Source organism: Quercus lobata, chromosome 4, assembly GCF_001633185.2.
Source record: "Quercus lobata isolate SW786 chromosome 4, ValleyOak3.0 Primary Assembly, whole genome shotgun sequence".
NCBI classification, from domain to species: domain Eukaryota; kingdom Viridiplantae; phylum Streptophyta; class Magnoliopsida; order Fagales; family Fagaceae; genus Quercus; species Quercus lobata.
Window position 1 is genome coordinate 22,005,057 of NC_044907.1, and position 18,207 is coordinate 22,023,263.

Consider the following 18,207-nt stretch of genomic DNA (forward strand, 5'->3'; position numbering starts at 1 on the left):
AGCTTGTGTCAGTTATTGAAAGAGTGATGTTAGATACTACTATAAATTGTAGGTCCACAGCGCCGCTGCTGCCACCTAAACCCACAAAACCTAGCAACCACTCCACAGAAAGCCAAAAACCTCATGAAACCGACCCATCTGCGCTGATCTAAACCTAACAAACACTCCACAAAAACTCAAAAACCTCATGCAATCTACACCAATTAAACCCAGCCAAAACCCAAATAGACCCAACCATCATTGCCAACCACCATTTGCAACCGTTTTGGTGTGGGGAAGGGAAGATCAAATGTTTTCACAAAGAGAGAGAGATTAAAAGAAGTATTAAATTTTGATGAAGCGAGGAACAGTTCCACACTACTTGTGGCATGATATTGTTTATTGTCAAGTGTTTAGGGTTAGTTTGGTGAGGTTGATGCGTGAGGTTTTTGTGGAATTTTTTTTTTGCTATATGTTTAACATCATACTAGTTTAGCTACTCTAATGCGAATGCTATAATTCAACTAGCAAATTGATAGGAAACAACTTAGAGAAGATGATTGTATTCAAGGGTAGTTCGAGGGAACCAACCTCCAAGGAAAGAAAAATGGAAAACATAAAGGTTAGAGAGAGATTTAGAGATTAGAGAGGAAAGGAAACAAGAATATGCTTGTGTTATTTTTGCTTAACTTCCCAATTCTCACAGCTCTACAATTGGCAGTTACAACGGTTACAATCATTAGCCAATCATTAGCTCAGCATATAGCTGGCACCCTAACCAACTTCCTAACTAACATGCTCAACAAATCACTAACATACTCAGTACCACAATTCTCACACACACACAGCATTTGCACTCTACTTAAGCAACTAACACCAACTCAATTCAATCCACTACTCCTATCACAAATCAGGGAATTAAAATAAAAATAAAAATGAAAATAAAGCCGGCCTAAATACTCTTTTTTTTTTTTTAATTACAAATATCTGTGGATATGGAATTATGGATATGCCACTGAGGTAGTGCTTAAATACTTCTTTATGGCAATAAAAACTAAAAAGAAGATCCATGAGAAAAATCAAAAACTTACGGTTCATACCAAAAGTCTCAGACTCACGACCATGTGCACTTTAGAGAAACACGGCAGCCTCTTTATCCTAACACTTATCGGCGACAATCACGAGCACCGACTCGGCCCATCTCTCATCGACTGTCTCCTCTCCGCTCTCTCCCAAGTCAACTCCCAGGCCATCAATGGCGGCTCCGCCCTCATCACAGTCGCTCACGGCAAATTCTTCTGCAACGGCTTCGACGTCCCTTGGGGCCAATCCGATGCCCGCAGCCGCCTCCACCAGATGGTCGAGTCCTTCAGATCCGTCATGTCTGCTCTCCTCTCCCTCCCCGTCCCAACCATCGCCGCCGTCTCCGGCCACGCCGCCGCCGGCGGACTGGTCCTCGCGCTCGGCCACGACTACGTCCTTATGAGGCGCGACCGCGGCTTTCTGTACATGAGCGAGGTCGACCTAGCGATTACCTTGCCAGACTACGTCGCGGCTCTGATGAGGTCCAAGATCGGAGGGTCGGCTGCTCGGCGCGACGTGTTGCTGAGAGGGATGAAGGTGAAGGGAGAAGAGGCGGTGAGAATGGGGATTGTGGACTCGGCGGCGTACGATAGCGAGGAGAGTGTTGTGGAGGCTGCGGTGCGCCTTGGGCATAGGTTAGCGGAGAGGAAGTGGAATGGTGAGGTGTATGCGGAGATTAGGAAGAGTTTGTATCCTGAGATTTGTGGTGTGCTTGGATTGGTTTCGAAAACCATTGTAGCATCTTCTAAGCTTTGATAATCTTTGTAGTTTGTACCGTTAGTTCGTGTTCTAGTGTCCGTGCTTACCTAGATTGTTATCCAAATTTGTAAAAATTATTGTTAACATTTTGTGTTAATAATCTTTGTACCATTTGGGTCTGTATATTCTCAAAATAAAGCAATGGAAATGATGCATGAATAGATAGGTGTACGTGAGTTTGGATTTATGGGTCCTAGAGGCTGGTTACTGGTGGAGTGGAAATTCCAAACCTGTAAAGTAAACAAAGAGCAATGGTTATCAGATGCTGAGAACACCAAGTAAAGGTGGCTTGGTGTGTATTTGACCAAGATGGAAACTATTGGTAAGCGTTTGTTTGAGATGCACTTAAGCTAGTTTGCCAATTTATTTATTTTTTTGTGGGTTCCATGCGAATCATTTACAAAAGGCTAGATAAGTTGTTTTCAAACGAATAACAAATCTAAAGCATCTGGTTTCGCAAGACTACAACGAGCATTCCGGTGCAATTGAGGTTGATAATTCAAGCATTGGCATCTCTCATTGATTATGTGAATGGTTTCAACCTTTCAAGAGCAGTAAACTCACCTTCAAATCATTTTTCTTTCTTTTTCTTGAGTTGGTAAGCTTACATTGTACTATTAATGTATGATTTAGATTGTAAATTAATACATTGTATATATTTGCATAAAAGTATACAATATTGTACATATTAATTTAATCTAAAATGTAAATCTTATATTGATAGTACAACATAAACACATAATGAAAAAAACCCAATACATATCCTTTAGAAATGCATCATATAATTAGCATTGTTTTGGATCAACATCCACTAGATCATATTATTTATTCACCACATTTGTTTTATTTTTCAGATGTGGGTAATTGGCTATTATACATGTATTTTTCTGTTAATTAAGAAAGTATATCGAAATATATACACTAGCTAGCAAAGTTATGTATTGAGTGTTTGCTTGTGAAATGTTCCACCTAATGAAATATACTATTACCAATTATGTTTCCTGCTTTCTAATTAATACAGAAGGAATTTGCAGAATGTTGCTAATTTGTATTAAATAAGTTTTGTGCATTGTGTTCATGTGTCTAACTTTAGAGGTGGAACTAGTCCAGTTAGGGTTGCATGGCGCCAAGCATAAAAGTGCAAATTTTCAAATTTCAAATTGGTTTAATTATCTTTTTGTGATTTGAGAATTAACTCGCATAGGAAGGAAATGACGGCATTGGCCTGGCCCTGTTTCTAGTTCAATGTGCTACCGTACACTTTTAATGTGGATAATCTTGACAAAACATTTTTTTTTTTTTTTTTTATTTCTTGATTAGAGTTTACCATCTTGCATATAATTTTCCAATGGTTAGACGTTGAAGGCAACTATAGTCATGGACTCAATGGTAAATATATATATATATATTAAATTAAAAAAAAAAAAAACAATTCCCTCTACTTTTGTTCTCCCATCTAAACTTTAATTAGATGCATGATTTCTTCAAATTATTAGGAGAATAAAAAAGTATAAAATGTAAATTCTTTCATTTGTTATTTTATTCTAATAATTTGTATTGTTGTATCGAAGCTTGAGTTGATGAAATATGACGTATATGGTTGCTTCTTAATAATTGCAGAATTATAGCAAATTTGGTAGAATTTTGAAGGAAGGACATAACCAGGCAACTAATACTATAGAGAATTTAGCTTAGCATGTTAGTATTTTGGTGGTTATAAAAGTTCCCAATATACATTTATTAAAATAAAATATTTGTTTGCTTCCTCACATGTTGGTGTGAAAGACTGACTATTTAAAGTCAGAAGAAAAAGTCTAACTTTTTTTTTCATACATTCACAAATTCAAAGTTTGATTGGATTGAATTTGTATCTTTTACTCAAATTAAGAATTATTAGCAAGTTTTTTCTTGGGGTAAAAGGGACGGAAAGAGCATAAATTGAAGTATGACTGTATAGCTTATAAAAAAAATTAAAAATTAAAAATAAAAAGAAGAAGAAGAAGAAGGAGAAGAAGAAGAGAGAGTGAACAGTTGGGTTCATGACAAGACAATGCAAATGGTTCCATCAAATCACCACTCTTTCAAAGCCCATAGACCAAAACGATACCAACCCATTGAGCCCCATTGCTCTCACACACCACTAGACTGGCTCCCTTATTAGTAGTTAGAGATATTAGTCAGTATTAGCCATTATAAGGATGTGCAGTTCGCCATTAATTGAGCTATCACAATATATCAAAGATAATTAAGGTCACATTATAATGATGTAGAATGGTTATTTTACTCCTTCAGTAAGTCTCACTCACTCATCTTTCAATTAAGGCTGGGTTTGGATTCAGCTTTTGCATTTTACGTTTGCATTTCAGCAACTTTTTTTTTTTTTTTTTAGCCGGTTTTGTTGACTTTTCCACGGTGAACAGTGCATGGATGCACTGTTCATGGATCCACAAATTCCACTTTTTAGCAACTTTTTCATTAAAAATGGGTCCCACGGCACTATTCACACATTTAAAAATTATTTTACTACAGTGTTTTCAGTTTTAATAAAATAAGTTCTATCCAAACAGACTCTAAGTCTCGCCAAAAAAATGAGGACATTTTAACAACTCTATTCATTCATTTCATCAGGAATGTTGCACGTGTAAGTGTGCTACACAGTCGACTTATCGAACATTTCATTTCTTCTCTCAATTTTATGATTTGGGTGTCCAGGTTTGAGTAATGTTTTGGGTGTTTATCAATTTATTGGGTTCTTTTTTTGCCATCTCGATTTGCTAATAATTGGGGTGCTCCTTAATTATACCTCATGTATGTATGCCAAAATGCTGTTTAAGTATCTCTTTTGACTTGATAATGCTGGAACATGCATAGAATTGATTTGCTCTATCGTTGGCTCAATTATTTCTAACCCATTTGTTACAATACCATATGGACAAATGTTACTGATAGAATTAGTTTTTAAAATTTCCCAATCAATGCTTTACATTCTTCAAGTGATCTTTCAATGATCAGAAGCACTTCTAAATTATCCGATTGAGAGGATAGCATGCTTGACTCAGATTAGCTTGAAACCTGGACCACAAGTAAACCTTGGCCAAGACATGATTCAGAATTAGCTGCTATGAACTGCATTATAGTTATTACCAGAGCATAACAGGATAAATTCAGCATTAAACACTCAGAACAATTTAAATACTTCCATTACTCACATAAACAAGAAGAGGGACTTGATTGCCCTTCTTTAGTCCATTTTAATCCTTTCAAATCAGCTGATCAAAAAAACATTAAGGCAACAATAATTAGATGGGAAGCTATTCACTCTACCATCAATGTTTGAAAAGGATTCAGAATACCAATTGCAATGAGTGTTTAATTCCCCAGACCCATTATAGTTTGTCATGTGCCTTCATTCATGAGGATATTTCAATTGCACATCTTGGGATCAAAGAGGTTTTGTTATAATTCTTTACAGTCTCTTGAGCCAAGAATATGTTTCTGCGATTGTAGCTTTGTAACTTTGCTATATCAACTAGCAGCTTTGCTATATGCCTTTGTAGTTTGTACTAAGTATTACAACGTGATATTGACCTCACTCACTCGTCTTTGATGAACTAGGACCCTTATCATGAATTAGTATTACTACTATTGCATTTACTTCCTACTTCACTAGAATGGAAGAAAGAGGGCATTGCATGAGTAATATATCTGCCTACTTTGGCCTGAGTAGCTTTGAGAATGCAAGCCATGTTAATCATCGCCTTGTGGTTGTGGAGCTTTAGCATATTTTGAGTGAAAAGGAAAGTTTCTTTAATTTCCCGGGTAAAAAGAAAGGTTTTTGAGATTTAGCCATTTAACATTTGAATTAGGTTTTGTAACAAAGAAGCCTCTTGCAAAAGAAAGTGATTTCTATTTGAGTTGGCTGTAATCTTCAAGGTTTTGCCCTTGCTCAATGAAAAAAAAAAAAAAACCTATTTTTAACATATGTTTGTTTCTCGGATCCAGATCCTCTCCATTTCAAAGTGAAATGGAGAGTGTCCATTTCATGGACAGGATCTCTTTAAAATAAATCAACGCTCTAAAAAGTGCCACGTCAATTAAAACTTAAAATTCTCAAACTCAACTATGGTTAACCTTTACTCAGTAAACCCACCTACTCTAAACCATTTTTTTCTAAATCTCTCTCTTCTCAAACCCATCTCCAAGCTCCACTCTTTCTCAGCCCTGCCATTGCCGCTGCAATAGTTTTTTTTTTTCCATCGTTTTTCCAGCAACCAAACAAAGCTTTTTAGTAAAAAAAATCAAGCCACAATTTTGAAAATTTGAAATTGTGGACATCTTCGCCTGCGTGTCGAGACGGGCCACGACGGCGTCGAGGCGAGTAGTTCATCTGCGCGGTGCGTTTCCGGATTGCGTTCTCGGCGTAGATTCGAGCTCCGTCGATGTTGCCTTTCTCCATGGCTTTCTTTATCTTCAACTTCTCGGATTTCTCCTCCTTCTCGCATTTCTTGGCTTGGCGTTGGAGCGATTTGGATGTGAATTTCAGCTCCATGATCTGGTTCAAAAGCTTCTCTGTGCTTAAGAGAGAGAGAGACTGAAGCTTGGAGATGAGTTGGAGAAGAGAGAGATTTTGAAATTTTCAGAAAAAAAGGGTTTGATGAGTTAGAGCAGGTGGGTTTACTGAGTAAAGGTTAACCATAGTTGAGTTTGAGAATTTTAAGTTTTAATTGACGTGGCACTTTTTAGAGCGTTGATTTATTTTAAAGAGATCCTGTCCATGAAATGGACACTCTCCATTTCAAAGAGAAATGGAGAGGATCCGGATCCTTGTTTCTCAAGGGCGGGCTACAATTGGATGGAGCTAGCTTAAAGGTATTGAAGCAAACAGTGAAAATGGGAGTAATAACATCACCTTCCTCCTCATGCTGCTTTCCCCTCTCACAATTAGAGTGGTTGTGCTTAGAAGAGGTTAACAATTCATTTCTATGTGCTTCAATACCATATGGACAACGGCCAAAAAGAATTAAAAGAAAAGAGATGCTTCAAAAGCTGCAGATATTCAAGACAGTCAAAAGGAATTATTCTTTTTGAAATTTTTTCATTTAGAGTTCTTCATTCAGCAAGTACTCGTCCAATTGTTCAAGGTACTCCTAAATATATTATTGGGAGCATGATTGTATCACAACATGCTAACATATTGTTCTGCATGGAAAAAATCTTGCACTTGGCCGGATTAACTTGAAGCCTAGACCATTGGTGAAACTTAACCATTACGTTCTATATCACATGGGCTAACTTCAACTTTCGACACCTGGAACGATGTAAATACTTTTATTATAGACTATTCAAAGAACCATTATCTTGGGGATATTATTTATTCTGCTATCTATCTTTGAAATGACTTTGGAAATGCAATTGCAGTGAGAATATGAAGCAAGTTATAGACTGTCATATGCTTTCATATGATTGACTTTTAGTAAGAATAAATTTGTACAGACCAAGAAGACAAGGAATATGAACCTGGTAGTTTCACTGTCATCAATTGATTGCCCATACTGCATTATTTGGTCCCAACTGTACTGCAGATGATTGCACAATATACAAGAAAACCTGATTCAATTGCATATTTGCACACAAAATTTAGTTAATAATAGAAGTGAACTACGATAGGACAAATAAAATTCATGCCCCAGCTCTAGAGAAAATTGCTTTTTTTTTTTTTTTTTTTTTTTGTGAGTTGTTTTGCTCTATTAACCAATGGTTAAGAAACAAATCCTCAGCAACATAGTTTAAACACGATAAACACAGTATATTTACCTAATTTAATTTCAAGAAAATAGAAGTCTGTCAATTTTTACGTCAGTTGTTTCAAAATTAATCCATACACAAAACTAGCCTCAAAATGTGCAAATGTTTCCTGAATCAAATATACAAGAAAACATTGGTTTATTTCTTCTTTTTTTAACATCTACATCTTTTCAATAACCAAATTTGAAAAAAGAAAAAAAAATACAGGATAACATTTAAACCTAAAGAAGTACCCAAAAAAAGTAAATGATAATCCATACAGATCTTATTGCGAATAAGCAATAAATTTTATTGGAGAAGTACTAGCAGATCTGCCACTAGTTTTTAGTCTTGGAGAACATAAAAGCATATAATGAATTTGTCTTGGTAAATTACTGCCAATGAAGTGACTGTGTCCATTGAAAATTAGGGGCTGGATTCGATTTTGTATTCCTACGGTATGATTCTCTTATCATTATTAGTGGTACTCCTGAAGGATTCTTTCCTAGTACTCGTTGTTTGTGGCAAGGTGATCCTCTTTCACCTATGCTGTTTGTTTTGGGAATTGAAGCATTTAGTAGACCAATGTTAAGAGCAGAGGAGGGTGGTCATACAGATGGTTTTTTGGTTTCATCAGCTGGTGGGGATGCTATGGCTATTTAATATCTGCTGTTTGCAGATGATATCCTGGTCTTTTTTGATGCATTTTGTTATGTTTTGAGGCTGTTTCTGGACTTTGTGATAATTTGGCTAAGTCTGAAATAGTTCCTATAGGAAGGGTTCATAATATGGAAATTCAGAGTAATTTCGTTATATAATAAGTCAATTACTCCTCAGCTTGACAGCTACTAGTAGTTTCGATTTTCGAAGAGTACTGTGAGATACTTATTTCACCAAGTTGTGACTCCATCACTGCCCCTGACTAATTCTGTTATGCAAAATAAATAACTACCTGGCAGTACAACGTTATCTGAGTCAATCTTTAACGTCCAAAATTTCGGATCAACTCCATCAAAAAGATTATTTAAAAAAAAAAAAAAAAAAAAAAGAAGAACAGTATATAAGTAAGCAATTCTAACAGCTTTTCCCTCCTAAATATTCAAGCTCTTGAAATCTCTCTCTCTCTCTCACATAGAGAATCCATGGCTAGTAGAGTAAGAACAAGTTTCTTGGTTCTGATACTGGTTGCTCTTCCAGCTTTGGTATTTGCAATTCAGACCATGAAATATGTGTCATTCATGGTGGAAATGCAAGATCGTGGGTACAACGACGGCGATCTCTTTGCCAACAAAGCTTATTGATGCAAATCACGTTATGAAGAAACAAATAGTTTTTATTGTTTTCCTTTTCCTATTAGAATTAGGATTTATTTACTCTAGTACTTTGAATTAAAATCCTTTTCCTAGTTGAATTGGGGTTTTAATTGTTTTTCTTTTCCTAGTTAAATTGTTTTTCCTTTCTCAAGTAGAAGTAGGTTAATTATTTCTTTTCTTAAAAGGAGTAGGAGAAATTCTATTCCTATAAATACTCTTTATAGAGAGATTATTTATGTTATGTGTGTTTTGAATAAAAGTTTGCTAGAGAGGTTTTCTCTATTACTGTGCCTATTAGCCTAGTGTTTTTGTAGAACTTAGGTTTAGTGAAAGAGTTGTAGTATTTGTGTGTTTTAGATTCTGCTTCTACACACCTACGCTGCATCAGTTGGTATCAGAAGAGGCTGTTCAAAAATTGGGATTAGCAACAGAGAAGCACCCTAACCCTTACAAACTATCTTGGCTCAAAAGGGGCAATGAGGTAACTGTATCTAAACGTTGTTTGGTTTCTTTTTCTATTGGGTTGAAATATAAGGATAATGCATGGTGTGATGTGGTAGTTATGGATGCATGTCATCTTCTCCTTGGTAGACCATGGCAATATGATAGAGAGGTTCAACATGATGGTAAGAAGAATACATACAGTTTCATGTTTGGTAGCACAAAAATTGTGTTGTTGCCTTGTAAGGAGATTGAACCTAAGCCAACTTCAAGAGGGGGTAAGAATCTCTTAGCTAAAAGGGCATTTGTTGAAGAGATGTTTGATTCAGGGTTGGTGTTTGTATTATTGGGAAAGGAGAGCTCAAAGGGTAGTGTAGTACCAGAGGCTGTGCAATCTTTATTAGATGAATTTGCAAACGTATTTCCTAGTGATCTACCTGAGGGGTTACCACCACTCCGAGATATACAACACCAAATTGATCTTGTACCAGGTTCGAATCTACCTAATCGCCCACACTACCGTATGAGCCCAAAAGAGCATGAAGAACTTAGAAGACAAGTAGAGGGTTTGTTGTTAAAAGGGCATATTAGAGAGAGTTTTAGTCCCTGTGTCGTGCCAGCCTTACTAACACCCAAAAAGGATGGATCATGGCGAATGTGCGTCAACAGTAGAGGGTTTGTTGTTAAAAGGGCATATTAGAGAGAGTTTTAGTCCCTGTGTCGTGCCAGCCTTACTAACACCTAAAAAGGATGGATCATGGCGAATGTGCGTCGACAGTCGTGTCATCAACAAAATTACAGTCCGGTATAGATTCCCTATTCCTCGATTGGATGATTTGCTTGATCAGTTGAGTGGTGCTACAGTGTTTTCTAAGTTGGATCTAAAAAGTGGGTACCATCAAATTCGAGTACGTCCTGGTGATGAATGGAAGACAGCATTCAAGACACGTGAGGGGTTGTATGAGTGGCTAGTAATGCCATTCGGACTTTCTAATGCTCCTAGCACCTTCATGCGTGTTATGAACCAGATTTTTTGCCCCTTCATCGGCAAGTTTGTTGTAGTTTATTTTGATGATATCCTGATATATAGTGCCAATATTGATTTACATCTCCAACATCTTCGTGAGGTACTCATAGTTCTAAGTAGGGAGAAATTTTATGCTGCCATAACCAAATGTTCTTTTATGACAGATAGTGTTTTATTTCTTGGTTATGTGGTGTCCAAGGATGGACTATCAGTTGATGAATCAAAGGTTACTGCTGTTAAACAATGGCCAATACCAACCACAGTCCACGAGGTCCGCAGTTTCCATGGGTTGGTGTCATTCTACCGGCGGTTTATCCCTGACTTTAGCACCATCATGGCACCAATTACGGATTGCATGAAGACTAGTAAGTTTTTGTGGACAACTGAAGCCACTAAGGCATTTCATCAAATCAAGGAAAAGCTTACTACAGCACCTATTCTAGCTCTTCCTGATTTCTCTCAACCATTCGAGTTACATTGTGATGCATCCAAGATTGGAATTGGAGCTGTTCTTAGTCAAAATGGCAAACCAGTGGCCTACTTTAGTGAGAAGTTGAGTGGGTCAAAATTAAATTACAGCACTTATGATTTGGAATTTTATGCAATAATTTGCGCTTTGAAGCATTGGAGTTCTTATTTGGCCTATCATGAGTTTGTCCTCTATTCAGATCATGATGCTTTGAAGCATATCAATAGCCAAGACAAGCTCTCATCTCGACATGCAATTTGGGCTGCTTATATTCAACAATTTTCTTTTGTCATCAAGCATAAATCCGGAGCATTGAATAGAGTGGCAGATGCTCTTAGTCAACGGGCCTCTTTGCTCATCACAATGCAAACCAAAGTGTTGGGGTTTGATTTATTTCGTGAGTTACTTTCTAGTGACCCATACTTTGGCCCTATAATGGATGATGTGGCAACAAAAAAGCGGTTTGACTTCCTTATACATGATGGTTTCCTTTTTAAAGGGAATCAACTATGCATTCCTGATAGTAGCCTACGCTTAAGGGTTATTCAAGAGTTGCATAATGAAGGCCATATGGGACGTGATAAAACCATGAAACTTGTGACAAGCTCTTATTTTTGGCCAACCATGCGAAAGGAGATTACCAAGTTTGTTGAGAGGTGTCGTATTTGTCAAGTTTCCAAGGGCACCACAACCAATGTTGGCCTATATATGCCTCTTCCCATACCAGACCAGCCATGGATTCATGTCAGTATGGATTTTGTCTTGAGATTACCGCATACACAATGAGGTAACGATTCAATTTTTGTTGTTGTGGACCGGTTTTCCAAAATGGCCCACTTTATTGCTTGTAAAAAAACCTCAGATGCAGTTAATGTCGCTTAACTTTACTTTAGAGAGGTCTATTGCCTCCATGGCTTACCACAATCAATTGTTTCAGACCGTGATGTGCGTTTTCTTAGTCACTTTTGGCGTTGCTTATGGCGTTTGGCCAACACCACACTTAATTTTAGTAATGCCTATCATCCTCAAACTGATGGTCAAACAAAAGTGGTAAACCGTTCCTTGAGCAATTTACTTCGGAGCTTGGTGAGTGATCATCTTAAATCATGGGATCAACGCTTGTACTAGGCAGAATTTGCTTACAACCGTTCTATTAATCATAGCACTGGCTTAAGTCCCTTTGTCATTACTTATGGCTACAACCCACGTGCACCACTTGATTTGGCTCCTATCCCTAACTTGAAGCGTGTCAATGTGAAAGCTGAGGATCTAATCGCACAAATTCAAGAAATCCATACGGCTACTGCTAAGCGTTTACAGGAGACTTCCACTAAGTACAAACAAGCCGCTGACACGAAACGTCGAGTAGTAGAATTTGAGATTGGTGATTTTGTTTGGGCAATTTTGACCAAAGATCGCTTTCCTGTGGGAGAGTACAACAAACTAGCTGCTAGAAAGATTGGTCCTTTGGAGATTCTTGAGAAAATTAATCCTAATGCCTATCAATTGAAACTTCCAAGTCATATGCGTACATCTGACGTCTTCAATGTTAAGCATCTTGTTCCATATCAAGGAGACAATTCCAATCCAGACTCCAAACTCAAGGACGAGTTTCTTCCAACCCAGGGAGAAAATGATGCAAATCACGTTATGAAGAAACAAATAGTTTTTATTGTTTTCCTTTTCCTATTTGAATTAGGATTTATTTACTCTAGTACTTTGAATTAAAATCTTTTTCCTAGTTGAATTGGGATTTTAATTGTTTTTCTTTTCCTAGTTAAATTGTTTTTCCTTTCTCAAGTAGAAGTAGGTTTATTATTTCTTTTCTTAAAAGGAGTAGGAGAAATTCTATTCCTATAAATACTCTTTATAGAGAGATTATTTATGTTATGTGTGTTTTGAATAAAAGTTTGCTAGAGAGGTTTTCTCTATTACTGTGCCTATTAGCCTAGTGTTCTTGTAGAACTTAGGTTTAGTGGAAGAGTTGTAGTATTTGTGTGTTTTAGATTCTGCTTCTACACGCCTACGCTGCATCAGTTGGTATGATGCAAATCACGTTATGAAGAAACAAATAGTTTTTATTGTTTTCCTTTTCCTATTTGAATTAGGATTTATTTACTCTAGTACTTTGAATTAAAATCCTTTTCCTAGTTGAATTGGGATTTTAATTGTTTTTCTTTTCCTAATTAAATTGTTTTTCTTTTCTCAAGTAGAAGTAGGTTTATTATTTCTTTTCTTAAAAGGAGTAGGAGAAATTCTATTCCTATAAATACTCTTTACAGAGAGATTATTTATGTTATGTGTGTTTTGAATAAAAGTTTGCTAGAGAGGTTTTCTCTATTACTGTGCCTATTAGCCTAGTGTTCTTGTAGAACTTAGGTTTAGTGGAAGAGTTGTAGTATTTGTGTGTTTTACATTCTGCTTCTACACGCCTACGCTACATCAGTTGGTATCAGAGTAAGGCTAGGTTCCTATCATGGCACAAAGAGGAGCATATGGGGGAAGATCTGTTGCCATAAATGACGTGTATGAACGCGATGAGGTTGCACACAATGCACAATTAGAGGCATTCTTTCAACGAATAAAGGAGTGGTTTGATGCGCTTTCAAAGCAGCTCGCCGTCTTCGCTGTTGAAAACCAACCTCAAAACTGCCATCCAAATCCATGTTATGTGGAAGAGGAGTATATTGATGTCAAGGAGGAGCACTATGATATCAAAAAGGAAAACAATAAAAACTATTTGTTTCTTCATAACGTGATTTGCATCACTTATCCTTATCAAGGAGAGCTATGGTAATAAATTTCTCCATTTCTCTTTGAAATATCATCTCTTCAGCATTTTCTAATGATCTTCTATGTGAATTTCAGCTCGGAATTTGAATGTGTTTCTGATTCCTTTGATTTGGTCATAATATTTCTTAAATAAACTTAAGTTTCTGAAAGTTTGATCTATTGAAGAAGATGAAAAAGTTAAAGTAGAGTGGACTTTGATTTTTTTCTAGTTTAAAGAAATGAAGTTGCTTGAGAAAATAATCACAACAACAACAAAAAATGATTTTAAGTAAAATCATTTGTTTAATGTTAGTGAACAAAAATAATAAAGTTCAATTCGATTAGATTATATCCATATTGAATTCTATCCATATTGTTAGTGAGCAACAAAGGTTGTGTATGCTTTTTGTGAATGCCCAAGATAATTAAAAGAAAAATACTTTCAACTCAATCTTCGAATTTGTTAAATTATTAAAAGTATAGATTCTTGGGGTGGGGGGGGGGGGGGGGGGGAAGTTATTAAAATTATGCAATTTAGGATGAAAGAAATCACTGGATGGCCCCTCTAGGCACACTAATGAGTGATTATAATTTATAAGCATCCTCTTCTGCTCTGATACTATATTTAATTACCAATTCTCCCAAAAGCTAATCTGTCACCAATCACATTTTGTAGTAACTTTAGCAGGCTTGTGAGAAGTCTATAATCTGTATAGTGACTGAGCTAGTTTAGTTGTCCTAGCATTTATTATGGACTACTGGCATGTGACAACATCTTTCAGAATAAAATCAGACCTAAAATGTGGTAGATATGGCTTACAATATATTTCGACTATGGCAATCAAGTGTTATCAAGAGAAGCTAGAATTCAGAATTGGCAAAAAAAAATTGAATTAAGAAACATATGGCAGAAATGGCTTACATAATGAACTGTTGAGTTCCAACACCCAGAACGGCCCCAAGTAGGGACGAGTACGAAGGACACCTGCACTTATCACCATGAATATGACGTGGACGAATAACCCCTGTTGCTTCATTATAATTCCTGCTGTAGAAATTGATTTGATCACCATTAGGAGAATACAATGGCTGCTTGAATGGAACTATACAACATAAGGAATGGAGAGATGGGGAGTGATACCGAGTAAAATACTTTCTAAGGTATGTCACAATCTCAAAATAAAGCAACCCAAGCCAGGCGCAAATGATTATATCTGATTAAAGTCTTTACAGAAAGTCAAAGTAATTGACTTATTTTCTGTACTTTGGGTTGTAGGATTTTGGATTTCCACTCTTCCTATAAAGCATCTGGGTCTTCCTCTTGGAGCTCCTTACAAATCTTGTAGAATCTGGGATGGGATTATTTAGAAAATGGAAGAAAATTTATCTTTCAAAAGGTGATCACCTCACCTTAATAAAAAGTACACTTTCAAGCCTCCCTACTTATTTTCTGTCTCTCTGTCTGTTTTTCCACTACCAGTCAGTATTGCTAACAAGCTATAAAAGGTTTTGGGGGGTTTCAATGGAAAACACAAATTCCACCCGGTTAATTGGTCTACAGTAAGTAAGCCAACACAACAAGAAGGCTTAGGTATAAGAAAGTATGCTCTGTTTTAATGGTGCTCTACTACACAAATGGCTATGGAAGTATGCTTTGGAGAGGGAGTCCTTGTGGAGGAAAGTCATTGACTGTAAATATGGTAAAGATATGATCAGAAATCGCTCCAGGGATGAAGCATTGATCCCAGTTGAAACATGGATCATTTCATTTGGGAGACACAAGAAAACAACTCCCATATAAAAGTTTAAGCTTTTTATTTGTCCTTTCTTAAGCTCTTAAGAAGGTTTGCACACCACCTTTTTCGTGTGTTCCAAATGCTCAAATTAACTAAGGTAGAGCTCAAGGCTTACCTTGGAAGTTGAGAACCAAATAAGACAAAGGCCATTAAATCAATCATTTGAAATTAGAGAGTAGAGAAACCACAAGACAAAAGAAAAACTTCTAAATTAATTATATCCAAAGCCATATCCACTGAAGATACATTGCCCTTCAAATCATAACTCTCTCTCAAATGCCATTTTATCGTTCAATTTATGTTACAAATAACAACACAATTTTTTTTTCTTGCTGAGTTATGCACAGACACAGTGGGTCTTGAACCTACAACTTCTCATATACAAAACAAAATTAAAATGAACAGCATAACAAACGGATAATCAATGTTTGTTCAAATAACCATAGTCAAACCAAATATAAACGGAAACAAAGCTGATCCATGTTGATTTTCCTATACAAGGGAAGTTGATATCTGAATAGAGAGTAGAGAGGGATATGTATGAATTACCAGAGGTTTTATAACTTCCTGAACTTTCTATAGTGCAAAAGCTTGAGGTGGCCCAGGCTGTAGTATGGCTCTCTTGAACACTTCTTGAGAATAATAAACAACACATGCCATAATACTAACATTAATACCATAATAACCTCTATTTGTAAAAAACATGAAAGCCGCTCGAAGTTTTGAGTTCAACACTTTTTTTTTTTTGATAAATTAAGTCATAAAATGGAGTCATCCAAGTATACAGGAAGTATACAGCAATCAAATACACAAGTTACAAGCATCAATCAAATCATAAACCGAAAAAATTAAATGGCTTCCTACAATAGACATCCAATCCGATAGTGTTTTAAAAAAGAAAATTTTAAGTCGGCTATTGTCCTCTTAGAATCTTCAAAACATTGGTTGTTTCTCTCCCGCCAAATGCACCACATCAAACAATGAGGGACAGCCATCCAGATAACACCATTATGATGATGACCATATTTTCATTGCCAACATGCAAGGAACTCAACCACAATCTTTGGCATTGCCCAGTATATACCAAACAAGGTGAACATCATAGACCACAACTCAAAAACAATAGGAAAATGTAATAAATGATGATCTACCGATTCTCCATTACTTTTGCACAAACAACACCAATCTAGAATCAACACCTTCCTCTTACGTAAATTATCAATAGCCAAAATAGTTCCCAAAGCTGCAATCCAAACAAAAAACGCAACTCTGGAAGCAACCTTTTGCTTCCAAATACTTCTCTAAGAGAAGGACTGAGTACATACACCCAACAAGGCCTGATAATAACTGCTCACCTCAAACACATCTTATCCTCACCAATACCCCTCAAACACTTAACCCACGTAGTGCTGTTTCATGTGTAAACCGTTAAACATCTGTAAGAATAAACAGTGAGTCGCACATATGATGACATGTGCCCATTCGTATAAAACAGAACCACACAGGGTCTTCTGTTACACTCAAAACCCCCAGAAGGGTTTTACTGTTTACACAACTAACTCTATCACAAGGGTTTAAGAGTTAACACTCAAAAACTCAACTTGGGTCGTATTTTTCCCTGAAAACAATTGATATTGGTTAAGGCTTTTTAAGTATAAAAGCAAAGATAAACATAGAAATCAAAGTTTACATCTAACAATTTTAAATAGATGGGTAGGGATTAATAATTTGCAGTGTGGTAATGGAAGTATTAAACAATACAGTGATGAAAATTTTACAAATTGTTAAGAACTAGGCCATACCCATATATGAAATTTGCGGAAAAAATAAAAATCAAATGGTATACCGAAAACAACTTAAGGGAAAAAAAAAGGGTATGCATTTTCAACCAAGGCGAAGGGTTGAAGTGGCTAACAACAAAATAAGAAGGCTTACCATGTTGATTGTTGAAGAATTTGAAAGAAATCAATGCTCCAATCTGGAATCGACGTACGGAGTAGCAGAGAGCCAGAGAGAAAGAAGAGCATTACTCATACAGTAGAGGTAGAGCGGAGTAACCGATAGACACGGCCCGGCCCAATATCGGTGCCCGAATCAGTCAGTTTTGGCCCATAAGGCCCCAACTTCAGTGACCCAAAAATGGATATGAGCCAACTCCAACAAAAACTTATAAGAATTTCTTTTTTTATTTTTTATTTTATCCTTCTCTTTCTTTTTTGGCTTTTGTCAATGAGTAGCTCCACACCTTATCAAAGTGAGGATAAAATCATTGGGTGCAATTGTTTGATACGAACCTATAGGTAGAATTGACTCTTGAAAACCAGCTTACAAGGAGAGGGTGCATACGAACTTATATACACATGTTTAAGCTTACTCTTAATCCATGTAGGACACTAAGATCACAACACACAATGATTGATTTAAAATAATAATAATAATAAAAAGCAGTAAAACATTTTATTAATACATTGGAAGTATAAAAAAAGGTTGAATAAAACTAAGGCATTCCTCTAATTACATTGAGGGTTGTAAAGGAAGTATTAAAAACTCTGAATTACTATTTTAATTTTATTCTAACATAATTATAGTTGATATTGATAAATAAATTATAGTTGAAATTATATTATTTAAGTTACATAGATATAATGAATTTTGTTTATGAACTTAAATAATATAGATTCAGTAACCTTGTATTATGAAAAATTATATATCAAAGTCAATAATTTTGTATAGAATATATTTATAAGTTATAACTAGTTTTAGTATTAGAAAATTAAGATTTGT

At 36.1% G+C, this 18,207-nt stretch overlaps 2 protein-coding genes across 14 annotated transcripts; one reads left to right on the forward strand and one right to left on the reverse strand.

The window, feature by feature from the left end:
- The first annotated feature begins 973 nt into the window (after positions 1–973).
- LOC115984323 (enoyl-CoA delta isomerase 2, peroxisomal-like) lies at positions 974–2,120 on the forward strand. The gene has a single exon (XM_031107315.1). It carries the CDS (start codon positions 1,021–1,023, stop codon positions 1,816–1,818), a length of 798 nt encoding a protein of 265 aa, XP_030963175.1. The 5' UTR covers positions 974–1,020; the 3' UTR covers positions 1,819–2,120.
- Positions 2,121–4,666: 2,546 nt separating this feature from the next.
- Positions 4,667–17,505, reverse strand: LOC115984327. Of its 13 annotated transcripts, none has more exons than XR_004090490.1 (5): positions 17,359–17,503; positions 14,550–14,675; positions 7,339–7,428; positions 5,031–5,090; positions 4,667–4,910 (listed from the first exon to the last, which is right to left on the reverse strand). XR_004090490.1 is itself a non-coding variant. In XM_031107329.1 (4 exons), exons 1-4 carry the CDS (start codon positions 17,448–17,450, stop codon positions 4,842–4,844), a joined length of 339 nt encoding a protein of 112 aa, XP_030963189.1. In that variant the 5' UTR covers positions 17,451–17,505; the 3' UTR covers positions 4,667–4,841. The 13 variants fall into 13 exon arrangements, 9 of the variants coding, with proteins under 9 accessions (XP_030963189.1, XP_030963186.1, XP_030963191.1 ...); XR_004090493.1 differs by lacking the exons at positions 4,667–4,910; positions 5,031–5,090 and adding exons at positions 6,297–7,129; positions 15,973–16,055 and having other exon boundaries at positions 14,550–14,672; positions 17,359–17,502; XR_004090492.1 differs by lacking the exons at positions 4,667–4,910; positions 5,031–5,090 and adding exons at positions 6,297–7,129; positions 15,973–16,055 and having other exon boundaries at positions 17,359–17,500.
- Between the last annotated feature and the right edge of the window lie 702 nt (positions 17,506–18,207).

What these genes read in the sequence shown, in the direction of transcription:
- LOC115984323 (XM_031107315.1), top strand. Translation starts at nt 1,021, where the DNA reads ATGGCAATAAAAACTAAAAAGAAGATCCATGAGAAAAATCAAAAACTT.
- LOC115984327 (XM_031107323.1), bottom strand. Translation starts at nt 17,450, where the DNA reads ATGCTCTTCTTTCTCTCTGGCTCTCTGCTACTCCGTACGTCGATTCCA. An exon ending in ATTCTTCAACAATCAACATG is followed by an intron (nt 14,676 to 17,358) that starts GTAAGCCTTCTT and finishes CAATTTCTACAG; the next exon opens with CAGGAATTATAATGAAGCAA. An exon ending in GGAACTCAACAGTTCATTAT is followed by an intron (nt 7,429 to 14,549) that starts GTAAGCCATTTC and finishes CAATTGAATCAG; the next exon opens with GTTTTCTTGTATATTGTGCA.